Source organism: Trifolium pratense, linkage group LG2 (genome assembly GCF_020283565.1).
Source record: "Trifolium pratense cultivar HEN17-A07 linkage group LG2, ARS_RC_1.1, whole genome shotgun sequence".
NCBI lineage: Eukaryota > Viridiplantae > Streptophyta > Magnoliopsida > Fabales > Fabaceae > Trifolium > Trifolium pratense.
The window spans coordinates 57,065,198-57,092,104 of NC_060060.1; the positions used below are offsets into that span (position 1 = coordinate 57,065,198).

Genomic DNA, 26,907 nt, shown 5'->3' on the forward strand with positions numbered 1-26,907 from the left:
ACTAGGATTATCATTAACATAGAATTTGGCAGACATTATCATAAGTATATGTTTTAGTGCATATTAAAACTAGTATAAATATATGTATGATTTGGTTCCACTAATAATATAATATTTGTACTCCAAGAAAAAATAAAAATCATTCCATTATCATGAATATGCTCCATAGTTGCTAGTAAAACATGCCATTCATGGAAGAAAAAGAGAAAAGTGTAGAACTATATTATATTGATGAAGGCAAAATAGTATAAATGATTACATCAAGCTTTTATATAGTATTTGATTTTAAAACTGTTCTTAGAACCGGACAAATTGGGGTCAAGGAACTGGACTAAAACTGAAAGTCTTGTCCTTCACTAAACTACATGACAACTTTTTGTACGAATTACAAGTTGTCTAAAATATCAAAATAACTTTTTGGTATTTTAGTTGCAAATCAAACAGATCCTAGTAACAAACTCACTCCTACTTTATACATTCCTATATCTCTAATAGCACAAATTCTACACTTTTAAACTGGCTTTTAACAATGAGTTATGCCCAAAGCACAAATTCTAAGAACTAGACCAATTGTCACATATCATCAACATCCAACCTAGTGTCACTTTTTGAATTCTTAAGAAGAGGATCAGCATCATAGTTGTGACCAACTTTCTTCTCTCTATAAGCTAATGGTTCTGCAAAGCTAAGTAATATCTGCACAACTTCTTTCATGGAAGGCCTACTAGAAGGCAATGTTGCAGTACACATGACACCAAGTTTGAAAACTGTGCACATTTCATCCAAGTAACTAGCTTCCATCACATCTTTGTCTAGCAATTCTTCTACATTGATTCCTAACAAAGTTTGGCGCCATGCCCATTCTGAAAGAGACGAGTATTGATCTCCATAGTTAGCTTCTTTACCAGTTGTTAGTTCCAGTAGGACAACTCCAAAGCTAAACACATCAATCTTTTCAGTGACTCTAGTTGTTTGAACATATTCTGCAATTCAAGTATGAAACAACCCTTTTAAGTATAAACTTATATGCCTATAGAAAATTAGATACATAATTTAGGCCAGTTTGGTTTCAAAAAATGTGTTTTATTTTCACTTTTTTTTTACAAAAATGTCATCTTATTTTCACTTTGTTTCCTATTTATCAACTTAAGCAAAAACTAAGCAAGTATGAATATCAATCAGATCCAAATTAAGCAAAAAATATTGTTAAGTCATTCACCTGGAGCAATGTAGCCGAATGAGCCAATCACAGATGACATTGTGTTAAGTTCATCTGGCTTGACTAAAATCCTAGCAAGTCCAAAATCAGCAACTTTTGCATTGAATTGAGCATCCAAAAGTATGTTGCTTGTTTTAACATCTCTATGAATAATAGGTGGTGAGCAATCATGATGCATGTAGCTCAAACCTTGAGCAGCTCCAATAGCTATTTTCAACCTCTTTGGCCAATCAAGAACAACATGTGGCTGTACTAAACCCGAGAAAGTTGATGACGATGACTTACTCTTCGTGCGCAGCCACTTATCTAGACTATGTTTTTCAAGATACTCATAGACAAGAAGCATAGAATCGTCATTAGAGATACAACACAACAGTCTCACAATGTTGTTATGACGAATATTGCTCAATATTTTAACTTCAGCGCAAAACGAACTCCTGAGTTTGTCGTCTAACTTTTTGTTATTCCATATCTTTTTCACAGCAACATAGCCTAAACCATTGACATCAACTCGATATACCGTGCCATATCCACCACTTCCAATAATATTTTGTTCTGTCATTGATGAGACAATGCTTGTTTCATCGAAACTGAGCCTCTGAAAGGAAATAAGCTTCCATGAATTATCCAAATCATGCTTTCTTTTCTTGAAAGCTTTGATAATCAAGAAACTGGCCAAAAAAGCCAATAAAATTGCCACTACCACAAGGCCTATAATCAAACCAATTGACCATGATGATCCTTTGTTTTCACTTTGAATACCAGAATTGCACAAAGTGATGTTTAGTATTGGTGTATCAGCACAAAGGCCAGAATTAGCCAAAAAACTTGTAGCAAACACTGAATTTTGAAATTCACCTGGAATCCTTCCTGTCAAATGATTAGATGACAGATTGAGATTGGTGAGCCTAGGAAGTTGAGATGGAACTTTGCCTGAAAATTCATTTTCAGACAAATCAAGTTGACTAAGGACAGGTAATTTTCCAATTGCATCAGGAATTTGACCAGAAAGTTGGTTTTGGCTCAAATCAAGAGTTACTAAGGACTTCCATGATACTATATCTGATGGAAGTGGACCATTGAGCTGATTCTGATCAAGCAAAAGAGTTGTTAATTTTGGAAGAGATGTTAACTCTTGTGGAATACTTCCATTTAAGAAGTTGTTACTTGCATCAAAGACTACCACATTAGTCCATGAAGATACTCCAGATGGAATTCTACCAGAAAATTGATTGTTACTTATCGCGAACCATGAAATGTTCGAAGACAAATTTTCTGGAATCACACCATTGAATTTATTAGTATTTACCATGAAGTATGATAAATTGAATGATGTCCAAAGACCACTAGGAATAATACCAGAGAATTCATTTTTGTAAATTTTCAATTCCAACAAGCTACTACAATTTCCTAGTGATTTTGGTAACTCTCCACTAAGACTATTTTCATAAGCTGTCAGGTTAAGTAACTCGCCATAATAGCATAAATTCTCAGGTAACTTTCCAACAAGACTGTTAGATGAAACATGAAAGGTTTTGAGCTTTGAACTGAGACCGAGTTTAGGAGGAATTGTACCTGATAAATTGTTCGAAAACACACGAAAATCAGTAAGAGACGGAACAAGACCTAAACTTTCTGGTATGACACCTGATAAACTATTCATAGACAAACTCAACCATGTTAAGTTTTGAAGCTTTCCTAAATCTTCTGGTATTTTCCCTACAAGATTGTTGATTGCAAGATCAAGTTTAGTCAAATTCAATGATTCAACCAAACTAGGTATCTCTCCAGAGAGATTGTTCCTGTTAAGAAAAAGTATACTCAAATTCTTCAACAAGAACAAACCACTAGGAATTTCACCAGTTAAGCCATTATCTGACATATCCAATCTCACCAAAGAAACCATATCTCCAATTCTTTCAGGCATTTCACCAAACAAGTTACAGCTATAAACATTAAAAACCTTCAATTTGTTCAACTTGGTCAAACTCAATGGCAATTTCCATGAAGGAAACATAGTATTATAAGACAAATCCAAATACTCAAGATTCAACAATTCACCAATCTCATCAGAAACAGTATCATTCAATAAACAAAATTGAATTCTAAATTCTTTCAATTCCTTCAACTTTCCAATCCCATCAGGAACACCACCATGAAAATTTGTTGAACTAAGGTTAAGATATTGCAAACTAGGACTCAAATTTCCAATATCATTAGGAATTTTACCATCAAAATTGTTCAAAGAAAGGTCTAAAGAAACAAGCTTTGAACAATTATAAAAAAGTGTTGGAAAATCACCAGGGATAAAATTGGAACTGAAATCAACATGTGTTAGGTTTTTGAGTTCATTACAAATAAAGGGTGGTATTGTTTTTGTGATGTTCTTGTGTGAAAGAGTGATTCCAGTAACAAAATCATCATTTGTGCAAATGATTTCATTCCAAAAACAATGATTGGAATTTGATGTCCAATGGTTAAGGAAAGAAGGGTTTTGAAAGTATTGTTTAATATTTAATAGGACTTTATGTTCTTGATTATATTGATTAGAATGAGATTGAGAATTTGTATGGTTTAATAAGATGAACAATAAAGTCAGAACAAAGTGAAATGTATGATGTTTCATGTATGATGATGATGTTGTCATCTATGTGTGTTGGTTTTTTTTGGTTTGATAATGTGTGCTTGTGAATGAGTTCATGTGTGTGCAAAGTTCAATGACAAGATAGGAAGATGATGAGAAATTGTTAGCTTGCTTTGAAACTTAGGATAATATATATATGTTACATATATTTCAGTATTTCTATTGAATAGGTCAAAGATAAACTTTATAGTATAATGAAATGATTAGCTAGTCTTTAGTGTGTTACAAGAGTTTCTTATGTATAAGCAATTGCGCCGTTGACACAACACAAGTGGTTAGATTTAATGTTCACACCGGAGTCCTTTCAGAAATTCTCAAAGGCTGAGAGAAGACCCCAAACCTAAAAGGGATTTTGGAAATACTTTTCAACCATCAATAGATGCGTCTCGGTTAATACCTCATTAGCTGTGTCATTGCCTCGATTAGATGCTAGTCTAAAATTGAATAATTTGTGTGTTATTTGTAAATTCTGTTGTAAATTTGTAGTGAGATTGTTAATTCTAATTTTATACTTAAAAAAATTGAATAATAAGAACTAAAAAGGATGCTCAATCTTTTATAATTCAAAGAAAAATTATAAGACATGGAGTATAGATTAATATACCACTCAAAAATCACAAAAGATGGTAAACAATCAACATAATCTATAAACTAAATGTTAATAGAAGATCTGAATATGTGTTTATAAGTGAGAACAATTCTCAGTTGATAAGTCGGTTTTGTAGGGTTGAGTTAGGTCCGATATTCAATTTTAAGACTAAAACCAAGAATATCAACTAATAAGGACATATTAGCCATCCTCTTCCCTAAATAAAATATGGTTCATGCTAAACAGTGAAACATACCAAAAAAGGAGATAAAAAGACAAAATTAATGATATGAAAGATGACTTTTTACATCTTTAATATGTTGCATGCAAAAATTCTAAAATAAAATTTCTGTACGTTTAACTAGTGCCCCAGATACTATATAGCATTTTCCATAAAATATTATTCCTTAATTTTTCATATGCATCAAGATGTAGCCATCTAGATATCTATAATCTATAATAACTGGACTAGAAAGGTAAATAACAAACTAAGAGCAAGCACATCGGTGGTTTTTGGACTGCAAACTAGAGGTGGGAACAGGCCAGGCCGGCCTACATGGCCTTAAGGCCTAGCCTACATAGGCTCAGGCCAGGCCAGCCTATTTCTTTAAATAGAGCAGGCCAATGCTTTTTTATAAGCCTATTTAGCTAAAAAGGCCAGGCCGCAGGCCATTAAAAAAGCCTTTGAGGCCTACTAGGCCGGCCTATTTAAGTTAACATGAATAATATTTTTATTACGATTATTATTTATATATTAAAATTTATACTTTGATTAAATTATAAATCTATTAACTTTTTAAGTAATTTAAGTTTATTAATCTACATTAGTTTTTAACATATATAAATGTATTATTATAAACTAGAATTGAAATATGATGACATATATAGTCAAATTCTCTAAAATATCAAATGGAACATTATTTTATTAGTTCATAAGTATATTTCAAAATAAATATAATTATTTATTTAAATATGTTCATATGAAATAGGCTTTTAAACAGGCTAACAGGCCACATCAGACTTTCAAAAGGCCAGGCTCAGGCCTAGAATTTAAGCCTATGATAGGCCACAGGCCAGGCTCAGACCTTCGATTTTTTGACAGGCCAGGCTCAGGCTTGGCAAAGCCTAGCTCGGCCTAGCCTATTCCCACCTCTACTGCAAACACACACTCTTTGTCAGAGCACATGGATAATTGTAAGCAATCCAACGTTGCTATAGTGAAAAGGCGATGCTATGTTTACCAACGGATACAAACTGACACATGGGCCATGACTAGTGCAAATGAATTAATTAAATATTGAAGGCTACAATACAACGGCTATCTCCCATTTTATTTTAAAAAAATTTGAATCATGTTTGGTATAAATAGATATCTCACTTCATTATTTTTTTCATTCACATCTAGTCTTAACTATTTATTCTATCTCTTTTAAATTATTTTTTTCACATTTAATTTGACAATGAGCCCCAATCACCATAATTCTTGGTCAAATTATATAGAAAATAGTGGCAATTCTTCTCATATTTCAAATCTACAAAATAGTGGCAATTCTTCTCATATCCCAAATCAACAAAACTCATACTTTGGAAATGCACCTTTTAACCCGAATTTTCAAAACTCTCATTTTATTCCAAATCTACAAATTAACCCACACTTTGGAAATTATCCATATCATTTAACTAACCCCACCATGCTTCATGGGATTCAAATGAGTAGTAGTGGCATGCAATCAAATGATCAAGTGCCTGAAACACCACAGTTTTGTACTCAAGGTGGGTTGGAAACTATTAACCTTGGTGAAGAAGTTGGATACATGCATCATACTACACAAGATGATTGTTGAAGATGAACGCGCCACATACGAGAACATATATGAGAACATTTTGGGCACGACAACAACAATTGAAAAATATTTTAATCTATATTTTTTCATGTATTTTATTTTTATGTTTATGAATTTCTTTTAATGTATTTTTTTATAATTAAGTTATTTGTATCATGTATTATGTTATTTACTATATTTTTATATATTTTTAATTTTACTTTGTTTCAAATTCATCAAAGAATTTTAATTCAAATACATTTTTATATATTATTGTAAAATATAAATAAGTAAAACATGTTGGACCTAATGAGACCAATTTAAGAGTTTTTGATGAGTTGTATGAATATTTAAGAAATGTGATTGAGTTGTTTAAATAATTAAAAAATATAAAATAATATAAAGAATGAAACGGAACCCACTTAAAAAACTCATATTGAGTTTTGGAATAATGGTGCTCTTATTTTAGTGAATTGTGCACAAAAAACCAATCGAAATGATGAATTTGGTCAACTTTGACTATTGAATTCTTAGACTAACAAAATAGTGTAATATACTCATTTTGACGCACAAATTTGATTATAACTTAACAATAATATTTATTGTAAAAAAAATAAAAAAAAATAAAAATAGTTGACACTGTGTGTTTAATTATATTTAAAGAATGATCAATAAATATAATAAAATATCACAATTTATTAGTCATTAATATTTTTTGTGTGCCAATCTTTCGGCTCTGAGGAATGTAACTCTAGTAATTTAGAGTTCGGCCTTAAGATTAATAAAATTTGTTCCATTTAGACATTGTATTTGGGTTTTCTGAACGATCAGTCTTTTGATGAAATTTGTGAAGCTCCGATACTTCAAAATAGCGAAGTATTGTGTCCTATACGTACTCTATACCGATACTCGTCTGATACTTTTCGATACACGTATCAGAGAAGTATCGGCAATTAATATTATTATTTTTAAAAAAAATATAACTGATACGTGTTAGATACTTCTCCGATACACGTATCAAAAAAGTGTTGGGCAATTAATGCTCTTTGATGATGAAAACGTAAGAGAGGAGACTAATAAAATTCCGGTTTCATGTTAAATATTGAATGTTAGAGTATGATGTTCTTTATAGATAACCAACTATGTCTTTTATTTTGGGATATTACTAATTGTCCTTTTTGGGTAGTACTTAACTTAAGATATATAATTGTCACTTGTTTGCTCATTTTGAGTGTTAATTTTTTATAATTATCGATTTTAGTTATGTTTATATATTGTGCATTTATATAACGTATCTCAGCCGTATCGTATCGGAAATTTTGAAAATTTTCCCGTATCGGTAAAGTAGGGATAAAAATGACTTAACTTATCAATATTTATTATTTATTAATTTTTTAATAACGTATCCCAGCCGTATCGTATCGGAAATTTTGAAAATTTTTCCGTATCGATAAAGTAGGGATAAAAATGACTTAACTTATCAATATTTATTATTTATTAATTCTTAATATATGTGCAAAACTCTAATGACGAAAAATTTGGAACGGACGGAGGACATGATATTCGTTAATTATAAAAAATGTTTAAATGCATATGATATTCATTAACCACAATGTGTTCGAAAGCACTACATCTTTACTATGGTAGTGTAGTTCCTTCGGTCACTATTATAAGAAAATTTGACTTTTTTAATACATTGTGCGTTTGATCTGCTAAAAAATAGGGGACTGAACAGGACAAATATTGTTGTACCCTGTTTGATTTGAAACTGGTTATGAGATTGAACAAATTAGGTAGTAAGGGACAGGACAAAAACAAGATTTTTTGTCCGTTACTGAACCACGAGGCAACTTTTTGTCCACGGTACAACTATAAAAAATACAAAAATATCCATTTGATTTTCAAATATAAAAATATTATCGTCATATATCTCTCCGGTACAGTTTTGTCCTGTATTATCTTGTTCTGTCCTGTCCTATTCTGTTCTTGCTTTTTTATGCATTTGTTCATTATACAAAAAAAAAATCAAATTTAACAAAATTAACATTTGTGATTAATCATTTTCATTATTAAATTGTGATACCTCCTTAAATTCATCAATAATGCATTCTTTGAATGTAATTAATCATATCTTTAAACTGCATTAATCAAATTGTAGTCAAATATCCTCACTCAATAGTATTAGAAACTAATCATTTCAAACCTTTGAGATATATTTAATGGTGGATTCTCTCAAATTATAAATTTACATATATGCATATAAACCCGAACCACTACAGACATAAGTGATTCAAATAATTTACCACTCAGTCTTAGACTATATCACCTTCTTGGTTTCTTCAATTTAATATTATGCTTCAAATTATGTCATGTACTTGCGATTAACTTTACTTATTAATTTTTTTTTTACTAACTTTGGTTATTAAATTTGTTTGCTATATTCATACACTAGCAAAATTCGCTGCATCAAGCACAAAATATTGATTCAAAACCACGGGTAGCATGTCACATCAAATATCATAAATATATATATTTTTTTTGGTAAAGATCATAAAATTATTATTACTGTTGTTAATTGTTTTCAGGATAATATGATATTCTAGATGATTTAAAATATATATATTTTTTGTTTTGTTTCCAATTGCCGTTTAGATTGCTTGACGAAATGTTGATTTCTAGAAATAGAATGGGATGTAATCAAAGCTTCAACTAACATGGAAAGAGTAAACTAAATAATGACGTCACACTCATAAATGAGATAAGAGTATAATGTTCTAGATAACCTCAAACCCAATCTAGGATTTTAGATACCAGTTGTAGCTAATCCAAGAAGAAAGTTGACTTGGAATTCTATTGTGGAAAATATGCGAAAAAGGTTTAACGGGTGGAGTAATCCGAAATTATTTGTCGGTGGTAGAGTTATCTTTTAAATTCGGTGTTATCCTGTTTACCTTTATATTTTTTTTCTTTTTTCGAAGTACCTGTTTGCATTTTAGTAAGCACCCAAATGAAATTTTTGTGGGGAAGTGGTTTGGAGAATAGGAAGATTTGTTGGGTTGGTTGGGATACAATATGTCTTTCTAAAGATAAATGAGAGTTGTACAGAAAATCATTACAGCAAAAATTCGGCTAAGTATATAGTTTAAAGGGTGTGGTTATGGTGCATAAGCCCAAACTTATGCACCATGCATAAACTTGCTTCCTACACCCACCATATTTGCTTCCTACACCAAAAGTCAACCAAAGGTCAGCCCAAGCCCAAAATTAGGCAATCCATTACTCGCGCGCCCCCCATATACTACCCCATTACTTGCGCCCCCCTTTTGCTTAGCGCACCCCCCGATTTTTTTTCCTTTTTCTCCTAGTTTTCTTGTGAGCCCCTCAATTTTTTTTCCTCCCCTAGATTTCTAGCGCGCCCCCAATTTTTTTCCCTCCTCCAAACTTCTAGCGCACCCCCCCAAATTTCTAGTGCGCCCCCCGTTTCCAATTAAATAATAACTTTTGTTCATTTGAAGTATATATTATAAAAATCCATTTTTAATTAATTTTCGTCATATACCCCCTCGAAGCCCAACATAATAACGAATGGTTCATGTATATATAAAGCATACTTGTCAAACATACAATTTAATTTTAAGTTTTATCAATCATAATCACAATATAAATAAAATTTCATACATTAATTACATATATATATATATATATATATATATATATATATATATATATATATATATATATATATATATATATATATATATATCGATTTTTCTTTACAATAAAAAATGATCGAATCCAATATCTCATGCATACTATCCAAATTTTTTTCAACTAAACTAACCCTAATTGCTTTATATGATTTTTTGCTTTATGTAGCATGGTTTTGTAAAATGGTTATGTGATGTTTTACTTAATAACAATGGTTTCAATGTATAACATCTTGACACTAATGCCCATATGAAACCATTTAACTAAAATAATGGTTTCAGTGTATAACGCTATGAAACCATTTAACTAGACTAATGGTTTCAGTGTATAACATCTTGAAACCAAATAACAAGACTAATGGTTTCAGTGTATAACGCTATGAAACCATTTAACTAGAATAATGGTTTCAGTGTATAACAGTATGAAACCATTTAACTAGACAAATGGTTTTAGTGTATAACATCTTGAAACCAATTAAAAGGACTAATGGTTTCAATGTATAACATCTTGGCACTAATGCTCATATAAAACCATTTAACTATAATAATGGTTTCAGTGTATAACAGTATCAAACCATTTAACTAGACAAATGGTTTCAATGTATAACATCTTGAAACCAATTAACAAGACTAATGGTTTCAGTGTATAACATCTTGACACTAATGCTCATATAAAACCATTTAACTATAATAATGGTTTCGGTGTATAACGCCATGAAAACATTTAACTAGACTAATGGTTTCAGTGTATAACGGTATGAAACCATTTTTGCTGTGGAATGGTTTCAAAGAGTTGTTCTCCAAAAACATATTTAACCCTTAATAAAAATTGTGAAATAAATTTAAATTTTTAAGACGATATAAAACCGAAGAGAGTGAGGTATCCCCAACCGTTCCAAATAATTCAAAATACCCTAAATAAAATTTTGGGAAAATTTTATTAATATCTTATATTTATAAAAACATATTTACCTCATTTAATTAACTAAAAATAGTTCCAGGTCTCAGAAAAATACCAAACTGGTCCCAAAATTCTCAGAAAATTATTTACTATTTTTATGTAAAAATAATAAAAAAATTTGGAGTATCCTTGGCACCGCACGCGCCCCCACGCGCCGCCAGTGAGAGTGGGCGTGGACGCGCATCACTGTTCATCATCTTCCTCACCATTTTCTGCAGAAACGGGTCACGTCGACCCGGTTCGTCGACCCGGTTCGTTCTCCCTCAATAATCAACGAAACTCGACGTTCTTTATACCGTTTTGATCGTCGTTCAATTTTATGAATATGTCCGGTATTAATTTTCGAAATCGGTGATCGAATCGCATGTAAAATGTGGCCAAAATTGAACAAGCAAAAATATAAAATTCTTTAGTTATGATTATTACATGTGTAAAATCATCTGATGGCTGTGAATGACTTATGCACCATACATAAGAAAAGGCTTATGCATATTAACTATTGCCTAGTTTAAACATAACAGAACCAACTTACAAACTACTACTCCATTTTATAAGCAAAAATACACTTTTTAAATTCATTTTATACCAATCATTTGTCTCTTGTACACAACACAACACAAACTATGCTAAAATACCATTTGTTATCTATATGCTATAACATGTTCCAAAAACATTACATTATAACCTTACAAATTGGTGACTAAACCAACACCATAATATTGGGAAACAAAATATAAGGTGTTAGATAAGTAATATAACCACATCGACAACGTGAGAGCGCATGTTTTCATCCGATTCTCCAACTTTGTAGCTTTGATAAAACACGGACATGCATCCAAACACATACTAAGATGACGAGGTTTTTTCTGGTTATTATGTTAAACCCAGTAAATTTACATTACAACCACTGATAATGGTTTCAAACTACATAATGCCGCTAGGGGCTCCTGAGAAGAGCTGTAGAGAGAAGACAATTTACAAACTACATGCTTCAAAAACATGGCAAAATAAACAAAATTGGCATATTAGGGATTCAATGATCACATACAAAATTATATCTTATAAGTTATATCTAGTTGTATAGTAATGTTCTAATTCTTCATTTTCTTCTCTTTTACAGCCTTCATTACTTTCTCTAAATAAGTCAAGCATTTTGTACTAAAACTACAAAGACAATGACTGAAATATGCGATCTAGCATAAATCACATTTTCGATCAATCATTCATCGTCGTCTGAACTAGCATATGCAAGGCCTAGTAATCCGCCGGCAGAGTTATCAACCTTAGGCTTAGCATCTCCTTCATGCGACCCTGACGTAGGGTGTTCCTCTATTTTCTTTGTTCCAGTCAAAGATTGCTCATTGCCTTTCAAATTACCACCATCAGACTCACGATTCGTAATAGAAGCATCACTAGGAGCATGTGTTGGCCTATTGCTTTCAGATCTTGGTCGCTTTGGTTTAATCTCAACAACTTTTTTCAACAGATCTTGCTGCCTGCATTGCAACAATAATGATACTATGATGAATAAATAGCACTGAAGCCAGGTAACAAGATAAAAATGCATGGAGGTGTAAGTTGAACTGAAAGAAGAAGATCAACCTGATCCCACTCTTTGGCTTTGGCTCAACACGTAACGGTAAGGGTACTGATGCTGGTGAAGAATCTGCTAAACTTGCCGCTCTGTATCCATTGGTAAAGGAAACAAAATAATACATAGGACTAAATATGTTTAATTCCTCACAAAATTTCAAAGTTTAGTCTCTACATAAATTTTGTTTAATTTTATTCATTATTTTGCTTTTATAGGGACTAAAAGGAGAGAGTAAAAGCACTCATTTTTGGTAAAAAATAAAATTAGGGACTAAAATTTACTAAAACTTATGTAGGACTAAACTTAAAAGCTAATAGTGGTGAGGGGTTTGGGTAATACGTTATAGGCCCTGGGTTCGATCCCCAACTCATTGTAAACCAAAAAAAAAAAACTTAAAAGATAATAATTTTATAGGAACTAAAAATTATTTAACACAAATAAATATATATGCACAACTTCCAGCAGAAAGAATTTTATAAGAAAAATAAACTTTAAGTTGGATTCAGACAACCTTATTCTAAACATAAGGCATCAACTTTAAGATTACAAAACAGCACTACAATCATGTGGTGCAAAATATGCATTTCAGTGATTCCAGTTCCTATTTAAGATTTGTCTGCTATCGGAAAAGCTATTCACTCTTAATTTCTTGATAAGTAGCAATTTTAACAGGTAAAACTTCCGGATAGAACCATCAATGGTCTCAAAATAGTAAATTCATAGCATAGTTTCTAAAACCAGACCAAGCAGAATAGCGTAATCGAAATGTATGGTTAACTATAAACCAGACTATTGGCAAGTCCAGAACCGCTGATTGGAGCGAGGATCTTGAAACTGGTCACCTGGGTATATGCTGGCCAAACAACATAAACCAGACATGTTTAAGCATGTGTTCAGTCATTGTATTTATCACGTTTTGTTGGCATGTGAAAATTTAAAAGATGTCCTAGTAAAGGGATCTAACTTAAAGGGATTTAACTTGACCATTAAACAACATACTGCTAAACCACTGCTCCTAAATTTATTGATAGAAATTTGTTTTTTATAGAAGAGTTAAAGTTTTAAATAGAGTATGATTTGTTTATTGTTTTTCTGTATTTAACAACTTTTTTGGGTCTATAGACGAAGTAGCAAATACCACTGAAACTCGCACGCTGCGAGGTCCCGGTTCAAACCCGGGTGAAGGCATCCAACCTAGCAGTATTGGCATTGCTAGTTGAGCTAGGACTAATGGACATCCAGTTTTGGACATGATGATTCAAGGTTTTCAAGCAGTTTTAAGAAAGTAAGATGACTTCAATTAAAACAAAATTAAGAACTTTGCTTGCAGTAGAGAACATATATAGAATTAGGACCATAAAAATATGCCAGACTCCAAGATAAAGGAGAATGAAGCACGGGGTTGTTATCTGTAGAAATGAGCACAAAAGGATATCTTAAAAGCAGCAAAAGCTCGTTTTTCAGTGCGACGCAGGAGGCGTTCTGCATCCTCCTCAGCTTCCATTTGCTCCTTGAGATATAGAAGATCATCACTGTCCAAGGCTGCAAACTTAAAGTTTAAAACAGAACCACAAGACTAACATATATAATATAAAAGCAGCAGATAAAAGCAAGAGGTGAGGGAACACAAACAACACAGAAACACACAAAAGTTAGAGGAAAAGTGTGGTACCGCCCCGCCCATGAAGATAACCTCCACGCTCCCCAGCTACTTCCTGCATCTGCTTGCATCAGCCAGCCAATACAGGAAGCCAGGATCCCTGTCAGGGCACGTTATCAGAAAAATCCCTCATAATGCCAGAAAGATTATTTGAAAGCTTAAACCAACATAGTCAAAGGGAGTATTTCGGTAAATAACTTAACATAACAGTTACTCAATAAACACTCATCATATGAGAACATATATAATCTGAAGGTGTAGCCAAGTGGTATGAGTTGGAACGCTGAAGGTGTATTAAAAAGTAGGTTCGTTGTTCAATCCCTAACAAACTCTTGTCCCCCCTAAAAACTTACCATGCCCACCAAAAAAAATAAATGAGCTACTTACATTTGGAATGTTAATTAAGTTTTCAACATTTGTTCCGCTTCGGAAGTAAAAACAGAACTTTAGATGGATGTTAATCGAAGTCAAGATGATAGGTATGCTTTACATAATTAACGGTTTCGATGAACTGCTCGAAGGGCTTACTAAAGTAAACTGAAAACAACTTATAGACATATCATAAAGGAATTTTCTAAGTTCCTCTGACACTTACACAAGTGCTTCTGTCATAAGATAAACCCAAATAAACAATTCTTCCAAGCACCATCAGGAAACAAAACCCAATAAGAATACTAACAAGGATAAATAAAGCTCCAATTTGGTACATTCTTAGCATGCATGGGGATTCAAGGAGCTACCCTAAAAACTACAAAGCTTATTCTAAACCTGCTATCTCATCGTTGATGCAACAATTAAACAACATTGGACAATCAAAGGACAGCCCTCATAATATCCCAAAAACTAATTTTTCTTCTTCTTTTCCCATAATATCTCCAAGGAGCCATACTATAGCGACACTATATCGGAGCGGAATTTGAAGAAATCGTTATTGTTCTGAGATACACTATTTTTTTTTTTTGCGTTAACTGGGAATCATCTGTGTGCAACTGCAGAGATTATTCCCTCGAGCCTTGTGGGACCCAAATGGGTGGCAAGCTCTCCCTAAGAGTTTTTAACACTGCTGCATGCTCAAGCCAGGGATCGAACCGAGGCCCTATTTAGCACAAAGTATTGTCAGTTGTAGCGAAATTTGAACAAACTGCTATTTTCCACTATCAACAATTGACAAAACTAATATCTCCTCACTCATTAGGTGAAAGACTAATCCCTTAGCATATGGTACCAATGATATATTCTATAAATCAACTATGCATAAAATAAATACCAAACTATGAGAAAAATTAAAAGAATAAAAACAAGAACAATAACGATGTAACTATGAAGATTTCCACCACTAAAGAAAAAGAACAGAGAGTGAATCAATGCGCTAACCTTTGCAACCATGCGTTGGAAAGTAACGTCTTCATCATCAATCTTATCTTTTCCTTTACCCAATTTCTTATCTGTAAAATTAACACATACCCAGTGATTAAAATCCATGAAAAATCAAATCTTTTGAAAATAGAGATCGTATAAACATTAAAAAAAAATTGAAATTTTCTTAAAAAAAATTGAAGAATTATTATTATACCTTTGGGGTCGGTGAGATTGGTGTATTCTCGAACTTCTCTTCCTGCCATAATCAACTACAATTTGTGCAGATTTTTGTTTGATAAGAAGATAGAGAGAGAGAGAGAGATTGAATTTCTGGATTTGTGAGAAGATGAATCGTTATTCTGTGTGAGAAACACTGAAAGGGGAAAGATAGACGCTTCTAGAAGTCTAGAACATTATTGTTAATTGGGTTAAATCATTTTATTTTATTTTTTGTCTAAATAACATCCTTATAATTTTTTTCTTTTTTTTTTACAAGAACAATTCGCCCGAATTCCACGTTTCTCCATATTTCTAGTTCGAAGCATGAGTCTGGCTACAGCCTATCAAATGTTATTTATTTTGGCATAATCTGAGCCTTTTTAAAGTTTGGCCTGACCTTGTAGCCTATTTAAAAGTCTGTGTTACATAAAAGTCTCTATATAGTCTTTTTAAATAGGCTAAACAAACCATAAAAGCCTATTTCACATTTAAATTTTTATAATTTCTTCAACGTTAAGAAAAACCTAATAAAATGATTAACACAATAATTAAAAGTTAATAAAATAATAAATATGATTAAATAATAATATATTTTTTCTTTGACAAAAAAAAGATTATATAAATAATAATTAAATATAAACAGGCTGCCCTATCAAACTTTGTAGACTTTTTTAGAAGCATGAACCTGACTTATTTATGTAAACAAACTTTTTTCAAAGTCTAAGCCTGACATTTTTAATAAACAGGTCAGGCCATACCAGACTTACACAGGCCAGGCCGAAGGTGCCTGTAGGCCGCCCGACCTATTCCCAACCCTAGTCATATTTAAGAACCATTTGCTTTTGTTCTTTAGCATATATTTTGGATCCCGTTAGATAATTTTCTGGATCCATCCTTGTTTGTTATTGATATATGTAAAAGTAGTTTAGATAAATATTTATCATTGATAATTATAAATTTATTATAAAATTATCAAAAATTCTACACCGGACAAATGTTTCAATTTATTGAAATTAACTTAATGAAAATATTAATAGCATATAATTAGTTTTTATAAAACAATAACATAAAAATTAGAATAATTAGAATATATCAATTATAATTTATTTAAAAATATATACTGGACAATAGCTTTAATAAAAAAAAAATTATTCATTTAAAATTTTTTAGATGAAATTCCACAATAATTTCAACTATATTTTTAAAATATTTTATACACTAACATATTTTAAAATACTTTATTCTAAATAAATTTCTACTTTAGTATAATATCAAACTTAAATATCAATAAAAAATCAAATATTTATTCTTGATACATATAAAAATTGGATAAGTATTTGTCTGGATAAATATTTAAGTGATAATTATGATATATTAGAAAATCATACACTTGACATATCTTTATTACAAATCAATAAGTTAAATTTATAAATTTTTTAATATCGTCTAAATAAAAATTTAAATAATTATAATTTATTTAAAAATATACACAGATCAATAACTTCAATAAAACAAATTTATTGATTTAACAAATTTTACGAGAAAAATCACAATACTTTCACTTATATTTTATATTAAATAAATTTTCTATCTTATGAGTAAAAAAAATATATCTTATGACGAACTTAAATATTGAAACAAAGTCAATGAACATTGCACGGGCCTCTAAAACTAGTTGTTCCGAATAATTCCTTTTGAAAAAAATGCTGTTATTGATAATATTGAATCTATAATATAAAAGGAGAGAAAAGCTCCAGAAAAATTAAATTATTTTTACACAAAAATAATTAACATTGGATTGCCAAGGAAAAAACTGAATAAACAAAAAAAAAAAAAACCTTAAGACTTAACTGATGTACTTACTATACTATACTACAATAATACAACCCTTATATTTATATATATATATGAGTAATGAAGATGTTATTATAGTATAGTATAAAAAAATTCTATACATATTTATACTTGCAACATAATATAAACTCTGAAACACATCATTGTTGTGACAACAACTGAGAGAGAGTACTCAGCAAAAACATGTAGCCAGAGAAAACAGTGAATGAAAAAATAGTTGAGATGAACATTTGTGACATGTTTCAGTTTCTTTGATTATAATCATTTCTTCTTGTTAGACAAATTTCAAAGCCATTCACTAACCGAGCTGAGGGAAAAAAGGACATTCTATCTTCCTTCATTTGTGTCCATCTGTTGTATATCATTCAAACACATTAGTTAATAGAAAAGAGAAATCATATTTTTTGATATACAAATTTAGATGATTAATGTCATTAAATATATATATGGTTAATTATGTTCAATTGATGGTTAATGAAGACGGTCGGTCCAAAGGTAGAGCTACTAAATTCTTCGGTATAGGCCTCCAACAAATATTATATTGGCTTAAATGCACTTTTGGTCCCCCTACTAAATTTTTCATGTACCTACCAAAAAGACCTCGTATAGTAAAATTTGTTTTAGGCCTCACTTACTATTGAAAATGATTAGGTCGGCAATGTGTCACAACATATTGACCATCTATCGAACAATTTTGAATGTCATTAACCAGGTTTTTTAGGTGTTCAAAATTAAGTTAGCATATTCAATGAGGGGCTAAAATGATGAAATCTTGACATTATAGAGGGTAATGGAAAAAAATATTACATAAGGTAAACCGAAATTCGCTAAACATTGTAGAGGGTAAACACTATTTTACCCTAGATTCATTTAACCATCATCTAAATGTAATTATGCATGTATTTAAACTGCTTTAACTATCAAAGTTGTTGTCCAATTTTGTGTCAAAATAAGAGATGAAAACGTGGCTACTATGCACAAGAGAGGAAGAGGCATTACCTATAATTTGTTACAAAGTAATGAAGAAAAAGAGCAATTTGAAGACGAGCCAATTCAGCTCCTGGACAAAATCTAGCACCTCCTCCAAAGGGTGCATAAAATGGACTTGTTCTCCAATTTCTCTTTTCCTTCATTAAGAAAATAACAAGTTAGAAAGAAATTAAAGTATAAAATTATATAAAGTATTCACCAAAATGGTATGTGTAATGTATTAACTTCATTTTGAGGTTCCATCCATCTCCAAGGATTGAAGTTTTTAGCTCCATTGAATATTTTCTCATCTAAATGAACTGCTGAAAGAAATGGAACCACAAAGCATCCTTTTGGAATAACAAAATCTGCTAAAAAACAGATAAGCTATTGTCAATAGCCTATTATAAAGCTTTTACATGTATGTATATCATAGTTTCTATAATAGTTTGTAAATATCGAATTTGGTCCCAGTAATTGTAGCGACGTATCAACTTAATCTTCTACATTATCAATATTTCAAAATGACCCTTAGAATTGTAAAATGTTAATCTAGTTCGTCTCTCGGTCAAAATATTATTATTTACCAAATGTATATCTAACATTATTCACTTTCTTAAAAATGCATTTCCAACATTACCAACTTAATGTCATTATTGATAATGATGTGTCAACATATTATGTCAATTTATATTAGTGGATACTGATCTGTGAAGCATAAACACTCCTTAGATCAGGCGTGTCTCGATGTCAGACACACATTGCTATTTTTCATAACAGATTCCATTGAATTCTGTAATTTTCTCAAATTATTTGTCTATGTCGTGTCTGATATTTATATCGTGTCTGATATATATGTCCGTGATTCATAGGTATATATTGAATGTCAACTACTCTCCAAATTATGTACCTTGGTATTGAATGTCTTGTTTTGCTTCTCTCATTAACCAAATTGCAATGCCACCAAGTCTAAGTGTTTCATCAATAACCTGTTAATCAGTGGAAACAAAATGAAACTTTAAAACACTGGTCTCTACTGAATATGTCAACTACAAATGTAATTAGTATCTTTCAAGAATGAGAGGAATTATTTCATCAAAATTGAGTTCAAGAACAATATATTATGAAAAATAGTCAAGTGTTAATCACTTACACATTGAGTAAATGGCATTGCTTTATAGTCCTGCCATGTAAGAATTTCTTCTCCAGAATTAGTCCTTAGAGAATCATGTTCATCCTGTCCAAGATAATTAATTACAGTAATTAATAAAAACTGTGTTTAATTCAATTTCTTAATGTCAATCTCTAGAAATCTAAACTAAAATGGTGTGGTGTTATGCACCAAATAAAACGGACCGTTTGAATTGAATTATTTGAGCTTATCTATTGGCATACAAACTTGTAAGATTGTTTGGGAGAGCTTATAGAAACAACTTATGACAACGTGTCCATAAGCTATTTTCAGCTTATTTTTATAAGTTCTCCATGATAGCTTATGAAAACAACTTATAGCTTGTATGACAACAATTTGACTTTATTCTATCTTTTGTTATAAAAATGACTTATACATAAGCACGTATGCAAACAGGGCCTAAATAAATACCTCAATTAAGTTGTTTATCCAAACATGATCTAAATAAGGGGAAAAAGAAATTCAATAATAGTTGGCTATATTTTGCATACCAGAAGTTGCATCATGGCTTTAGGACATTGAGTAAGGAAATAGGCTGCAAAAAGCATTGTTTTTGTTGTTGTTTCATTGCCAGCAAAAAGCAGATTAATGATAAAGTCTGCAACAGCTTCATCTGGCAAACAATCTTCCTCTATTAGTCTTCCAAGTACACCATTATTACCTTCTGTAGGAGCACCATTTTTTCTATGTACCTCTATGATATTGTTTATCTTGCTTATGATTTTCTCCCTTGCCTGATATCCAAAGAATTTCACTTCAATATTTGGTTAATCTAAAATTACACTTTGCAAATGTATTTTCATTATTATAAGATTAATGACTTAACATTTTGGCCGCCCTCGAAATTGTAACGATCGAGCAATTTAGTCCATCAAATTTACAAAATAGCAAATTTGTCCCTTAAATTAAAGAACGTCAATCAATTTAGTCTCTCTGTCAAGATATATTTTTAGTAAACATCCATCGATACCAATGAAAGACTTACATATCAACTTGAATAGTCTTTTGTTGATTCACGACAAACATACCTTTAAAATTGTGGTAGGAAATTTGAAAAAGGACTAGATTGACTATCATTGTTCAATTTAAGGGAATAATTTTCTATTTCGTAAATTTGAGGGATGATATTGACCGACCGGCCCTTATGATTTCAAAGACTCAAATGTTGATCATGGCTAAACAATAATGACCTCTTATAGTTTACTCGCGGTACCTTCATAGCAGTGTGGTATGAAGAGCCAGGGATGTTGATTGGAATGGATAGACAACCATCAACAAAATCCGAAAACAACTGAGCCATTTCATTGACTTGAGACTCACTTGAAACCCCTAATAGTTGATTAACCATTAAATTTATAGCTACCTGCATTAAATCATGCACACATTACTGTTAATTCATACACAAACACATCATACACTTGAAAATGTTGCTAGAAAGTAAATGAGATTTTACCTTTCTACAAACATCTTGCAGAAGAATGACTTGGTTGTTCTTAAAATTGCTCAAAGTTTGGATCATGACATTTTGTATATCGTTCATGAAATGGAACTTAAGCTTATCTAAGCGCATCATATTGGACGCAATTCCATGTAGTTTCCGTTGTTGTTCTCCTTGAACTGTGATCACACCGTTTTTACCAACCAAATCTCTAAAAGATTTTGGATAACTTGACATGAACAATTTGCCTTCATTTTGCATTACAAAACGGTTGAAACTCGGATCTGATGATACCACTGCCCATTTTCCAAATAGGCTGCAAGAAAATATCTTACCATATCTATGCCAAATGAAAGTTTTACATGTTAGAATCAGTGTTTGACGATTGCAGATAGCAGAAAATAGTAGTTTGTTCAAATTCCAATACACAACAATGTTATAGCTCCAATAAAGATACTATTTGACAATATTTTGTACTAAATAACGTATCATAGAATAACTCGATTTGTTCAAATTTCGATAAGCTATAGAACCATAGCACCTCTATAGCTGATATATAAAAACACTGGTTAGAATGATTTTCACAAGCCATGTAATAGGATTTTGAGCATTTGCAAATTATGGCCTAGCATAAGTGTTTTTTTTAAAAAACTCTTATCCGGCCCAAAGAACGACTAATCTGAGGGCACCAATCCCACCGCCCACTTGTGAGGCCCCCATTTAAAGCCAGTTTTTTTTAGTCAATATGGACTAGCCCACCAAAATGGACACCAGGGGAATCAAACCTGAGACCTTACAAAACTCAACTTAGATAGTTTACTCAAATTATGTTGCTAGAATATATTACATTTTTCAAAGTTGTGACATAGTAATAAATACCTTTGCACCATTTCTTCAACAAACTGAGGAGGGTGAGAACTTGCAACAGCATTGTACCAATTGATACTGTCACCTATCAAAGGCCAACCTCTTCTTCCAGGTGGTAATCTGCAAATGCTTTTCTCTTCTTTTCTTAGCTTGATTTGAATTAGTTTTGCAAATATTGCAGTGACCAATATCACAATGCTCATAACTAACCATGTTTCTGATATATTTTCTCTCATTTTCTGTTTGAAATAAAATAGAGAAAAAAATTTAATCACACCACTACCTTGATGAGAAATTCAATATATATATAGTTAGCTAGACAACATGGCAATCACTTTTTCAATATAAGTGTGAACTTATTATTATAAACAAAAAAATAAATAAAAGAAAAGAAAAGGAATTTACATGTAACTGGTGAACATGCTTAGTTGACCTTATGAAGATCTAGTAGGGCCATGTTAACTTGGTATTTTACATGAATAAATCATTCTCAGAATCTATTTCTTTTTATAAAAAAAAAGTTTGAACACATAAAAATACAAGAACAATTAAATTTTAAAAAAATGTTGGAAAAATTTCACAAGCTAACAGATTTAATTAATTATGAATCCAATTTAATCAAGACATTAGCCTCAAGTGGTTAATGAGCACTCCCCTAAGATGAATTGTTCAGGAGAACCCAAGTTCAATTCCTGATGGGAACAATTCTTGGCCAGACTTTACTTATCCCGCGGCCGAACTCTGGATTACTGGGTTCCTAAGAACTTGAGGGTTTAACACCAAATAAAAATATGAATCCATTTTTTTGGTTTAATGTATGCAATCTAAAGATAATCACATATGGCTAATCTTAAGTCATAATACTACTAGAACAATTTCAACTATATATAAGATTTGCTGACTTTTTCATAATCTCAAACAAAAATCTCAAATCCTAACAACTAAATGATAGATACTATGAATCTTAATGATGTGTGAGACACTACCATAAAAAATAGTACTTAATGAAAATAGAGCAAACAAAAGGTGTCTAGTCACCTTATGGTTCTGCTGATGAAGCTAATAGTTTAGAAAAATTAAGAACTTTGTGTATATATTCCTTAGAAGCTTATAGCTTGATTTGAAGAAAGGTATAGAAAGAAAATTAAGAGAGGGGAGACATTTTTTGTCTATTGATTATGTTGTAATAATCTGAATATATAAGGAAAAGGGTGTCTTAAATTGGTCCAAAATAGCACTTTTTTGGTGTGCATTTTAATATTTTATAAGTTCAAATTCTTGAGCATAAAATAAGGTGTGTGTATAATCATCAAGTAGTATAAACTATAAAGGTTGTTATAAGGAAAAGTTAGCTAGAGTTTGACTTGTCCATTTTACGCTATAGAGTTATGTGGCAATGAATTGAACAACTTGTCTTATTAGAGTGATGGACACACATTTTTTTGTAATATAAAAAGTTTCATATTTGAGAAAATTCTTCAAGCATATTCTAATGTGACTATTTCATCATTTGAGTAGGAAAGACCTATAGGTGATCCTAGTCATCTAGAGGAGACATGATTGATAAACATCAATGAAGATGAAGGTAACAAACATATAATATATACATTATTAAATTAAGATTGGCAAGAAATTACAATATGGTGAATTAATACTATATTTTGTGTCAAAAATATAAATACTATAAATTTTGTTCAATAAATCAAGTCACAATGAAATGATATTCTAAAAATTAATGTATTTTTTTTTTTGTCAAGTTTTTTTTAGATTTCTTTTTTGTTACCACGAAGAAGAAAGGTTTCGTGTAAGGTATTCCTGAGAACAAGTCTAATCTAATCGAGACAGAGTGGGGCTTATAGCTTAGAGGATTAGAACACATAACTATAAACTGTGGTGCCTTTTATTCAGTAGTGTATTTTTCCTATGTAAATAAAACCAGTGGAGAGAAGTACAATCATATATACAATATCTGTATTTTGATATTCAAATAATATATATATTTTTATTTTTATAATGTGTTATTTAACTTTTATGAAGTGAAAAACAGAATTCATTTCAGGAGGAAAAACATTCTGTTTCATTGTTAGGTCACAAATAATGGGTCTAATAGAAACTAGGAGTTATGCTATCATGGAGCCACTAAATGGACAAAGTCAAAAGTAAACAAGCTTTGAACCCCAATTTTAAGGCCTATTTCCTGGAATCAGTACCCTAAAGTAATGCAGTAAATTATTTTAAGCATAGCTCCATACGAATATTGAAGGCTTAGTGGATGATTTGATTTATTATAAATTAGGTGCCAGCAACAACCAGCCAAGCAAACAATGTCACTCATGTCACCATATCAGTGTAGTTTGCTTCATGACCAAATAAAATAATCTTTTGGTTCTTTTACACTACATATATTTAACTCCAATTTAAATTTTTCGTTTATAAATTGCCCCCAAGAAACTTAAACATTACTGTATTTTCCATTTGAATCTTGAAAAATAACCATTATCCACTTTATTAGTATCTATGTGTAATTGACTAATTGTGCTATCTAACTGGTGGTTAGTAGTGAATCAAAAAAAAAAAAAAAAACTGGTGGTTATAGTAGTATTATATCTATGTGTATTTGTCCTATTATATCTGACAAGACTATATAATCCTAATTATAATTAAAATTACATCAATTTTCGTTAACCTACTTTTACTTATAATTAGAAAAGGAGAGAGTATTGTCAACCGCTACCACAACCTTTCACTACAGTCACAATTGCATAGCAAAATAGAAATTTTGACATTTAAATGCAATTTATTTCACCGTGGCCGCCAGCTGCCACCCTGACAATGGTGGCGCTGCATGCGGTTATTAACTACCTAGATCTATTCTACCTTAAACATAGGAAATGATAATAGTCATATTTAGTGAATAAGAGATATGAGGATAGCTGCGTTAAAAAGATAATAAACACAGTTATAAAAGAATGATAGTCGTTTGTCAAAAAAAATAAAAATAGTCGGATCCCGCACTTTTATCATAATATATGTTTGTAAATGAAAACAATCCTCAATTTTATAAACCGATTTTATAGAGTTAAATTAAGCTTAACTCTCAATTCTAATAATGCTAACAATACCGTTTAGAAATATTGTACAGAGTAGTAATAAGGAATGAAGTGATAACAATAGTAATATATATCATTAAAAAAAACTTAGATTTATTCTTTCTCACACACTCGTGCTAATCACCAATGTAATCGCAATTATTCCCTAAGTGCTAATGCTAAGATGTTTTAAGAAATGGAATATACCAAAATCATTTTAGATCCTACTAAACAGAAGGAGTAGACAAAACAAACAGCTTAGTTTTAAAATACTGTAAAAAATTTATCTAGAAGAAGCATATTATGTGAGAACACATGAAAAGCTGCTTAATCAAATAAACTGAGATACGATAATCAGATATTAAATTGACATCGCTTCTACTTAAGAAAAATATAGTTGAGGATTAGTAGGTTTCTTGTATGCAAAAGACATCATATTATTAATTTTATAAAATAAGCATCTTAGAGTTAATTAAAATAAACCAAATACGTGTGTTCTAGTTATCTTGCAAAAAAATCAATCAAGATCTGTCATTTTGAATTTTATACTACCTTGCTGTGCAAATGGTTCATCAACTTGATGTAATCAGTGATGCATATTGTAACAAGCCATACATCTTTGTTTAATTGTTTGCTACGTGATCTAAGCAAATACACAATTCAATATACATTTGGACACAACAATATAAAGTATAAAGTATAAACCTCATTCCCACACATTCAGGTATCATCACATTTACAATTTTGTCTTAACAGATTATCTTGAAACCTAGGTGCCATAGAGCCATGAAAAAATAAAACTCTAGTCAACTTTACCTTTAGTAAATTAAATAACATTTACTTGAAATTAAATTAATAACAACCATACATCATTCATTGCATCATCATTTCACATCAGAGACAAGCTTTCCTTCGGGGAAATGGATTAGGTGCAGTCGCTTTAAAACCGTTCGATCACGGTCGGACGGTTTAAACAAATGCAGTCAATTAATACAGTTTTTAAATCATGACCGTCCGATCTTGATCGGACGGCTACAAATAGTACAACTGCACCAAAAAACGACTGCATGGAATCCGGGTCCCTTCATGACATTGCAATAAACAAAATGAAGCCTTTTCACAAGCTCATTCAACTCAACTATCTGGATATCTATGCAAGAATTTCATCATAAACATTTATACCTGATCTTGGAATATCATATATTTATTGTTATTAAAAAAAAAAATCAATGCTATTATTATTGCATTAAAAAAAACACCATGCATAAAAAAATTAATCCCATTGCTATTAATTGCAATGGGATGGTAGACAACAAACTTAACAATACCCAGCTTGACATGTCATTTATAACCTGAATTGTTGTTCTCTCTTCCAGATACCAGGAATAAAATATATAATACTAGTATTAAATTATTAATTACTATTATTAAAAGGATAAATGAAGGTTAACCAATTCATACAGATCAGTGATCTCCCATTCAGCAGCATGTGAGTAGTATGGTAGGCAGTCCTAACATAAATGTTGGACATCACATTCTAATCTGGCAATGTTTGAAAATATTTAAGAGATTGCAGATTGGGAAGGCCAATTTAATCAAAAGTTTTTAATGTGAATGTACAAAATGGCAAATATAAGCAGCATATCACATCAGCATCAATGTTGAGTTTTGATTTAATCATAAAAGTAACAGTAGTTTCTAACCACATATACTAATGCTTATG

General features: G+C 31.2%; 3 protein-coding genes and 1 pseudogene across 5 annotated transcripts; all 4 read right to left on the reverse strand.

Annotated features, from left to right (window-relative positions):
• Positions 1-193: 193 nt before the first annotated feature.
• On the reverse strand, positions 194-4,119 carry LOC123908480 (receptor-like protein kinase HSL1). Its single transcript, XM_045959133.1, has 2 exons — positions 1,220-4,119; positions 194-983 (listed from the first exon to the last, which is right to left on the reverse strand). Exons 1-2 carry the CDS (start codon positions 3,864-3,866, stop codon positions 574-576), a joined length of 3,057 nt encoding a protein of 1,018 aa, XP_045815089.1. The 5' UTR covers positions 3,867-4,119; the 3' UTR covers positions 194-573.
• Positions 4,120-4,152: 33 nt separating this feature from the next.
• Positions 4,153-4,291, reverse strand: LOC123911933 (annotated as a pseudogene).
• A 7,482-nt stretch (positions 4,292-11,773) lies between these two features.
• LOC123909476 lies at positions 11,774-15,953 on the reverse strand. 2 transcript variants are annotated; one of them, XM_045960317.1, is made up of 6 exons: positions 15,771-15,953; positions 15,572-15,642; positions 14,210-14,258; positions 13,973-14,079; positions 12,546-12,628; positions 11,774-12,439 (listed from the first exon to the last, which is right to left on the reverse strand). In XM_045960317.1, exons 1-6 carry the CDS (start codon positions 15,817-15,819, stop codon positions 12,163-12,165), a joined length of 636 nt encoding a protein of 211 aa, XP_045816273.1. In that variant the 5' UTR covers positions 15,820-15,953; the 3' UTR covers positions 11,774-12,162. The 2 variants fall into 2 exon arrangements, with proteins under 2 accessions (XP_045816273.1, XP_045816274.1); XM_045960318.1 differs by having other exon boundaries at positions 14,210-14,297; positions 15,771-15,837.
• Positions 15,954-17,531: 1,578 nt separating this feature from the next.
• On the reverse strand, positions 17,532-23,260 carry LOC123909104 (abietadienol/abietadienal oxidase-like). 2 transcript variants are annotated; one of them, XM_045959879.1, is made up of 10 exons: positions 23,134-23,260; positions 22,108-22,334; positions 21,244-21,568; positions 21,004-21,153; positions 20,282-20,524; positions 19,752-19,835; positions 19,509-19,587; positions 18,845-18,969; positions 18,629-18,756; positions 17,697-17,980 (listed from the first exon to the last, which is right to left on the reverse strand). In XM_045959879.1, the coding sequence occupies exons 2-10, from the start codon at positions 22,329-22,331 to the stop codon at positions 17,872-17,874; spliced, it is 1,467 nt and encodes a 488-aa protein (XP_045815835.1). In that variant the 5' UTR covers positions 22,332-22,334; positions 23,134-23,260; the 3' UTR covers positions 17,697-17,871. The 2 variants fall into 2 exon arrangements, with proteins under 2 accessions (XP_045815836.1, XP_045815835.1); XM_045959880.1 differs by lacking the exon at positions 23,134-23,260 and having other exon boundaries at positions 17,532-17,980; positions 18,845-18,966; positions 22,108-22,370.
• Positions 23,261-26,907: the final 3,647 nt, after the last annotated feature.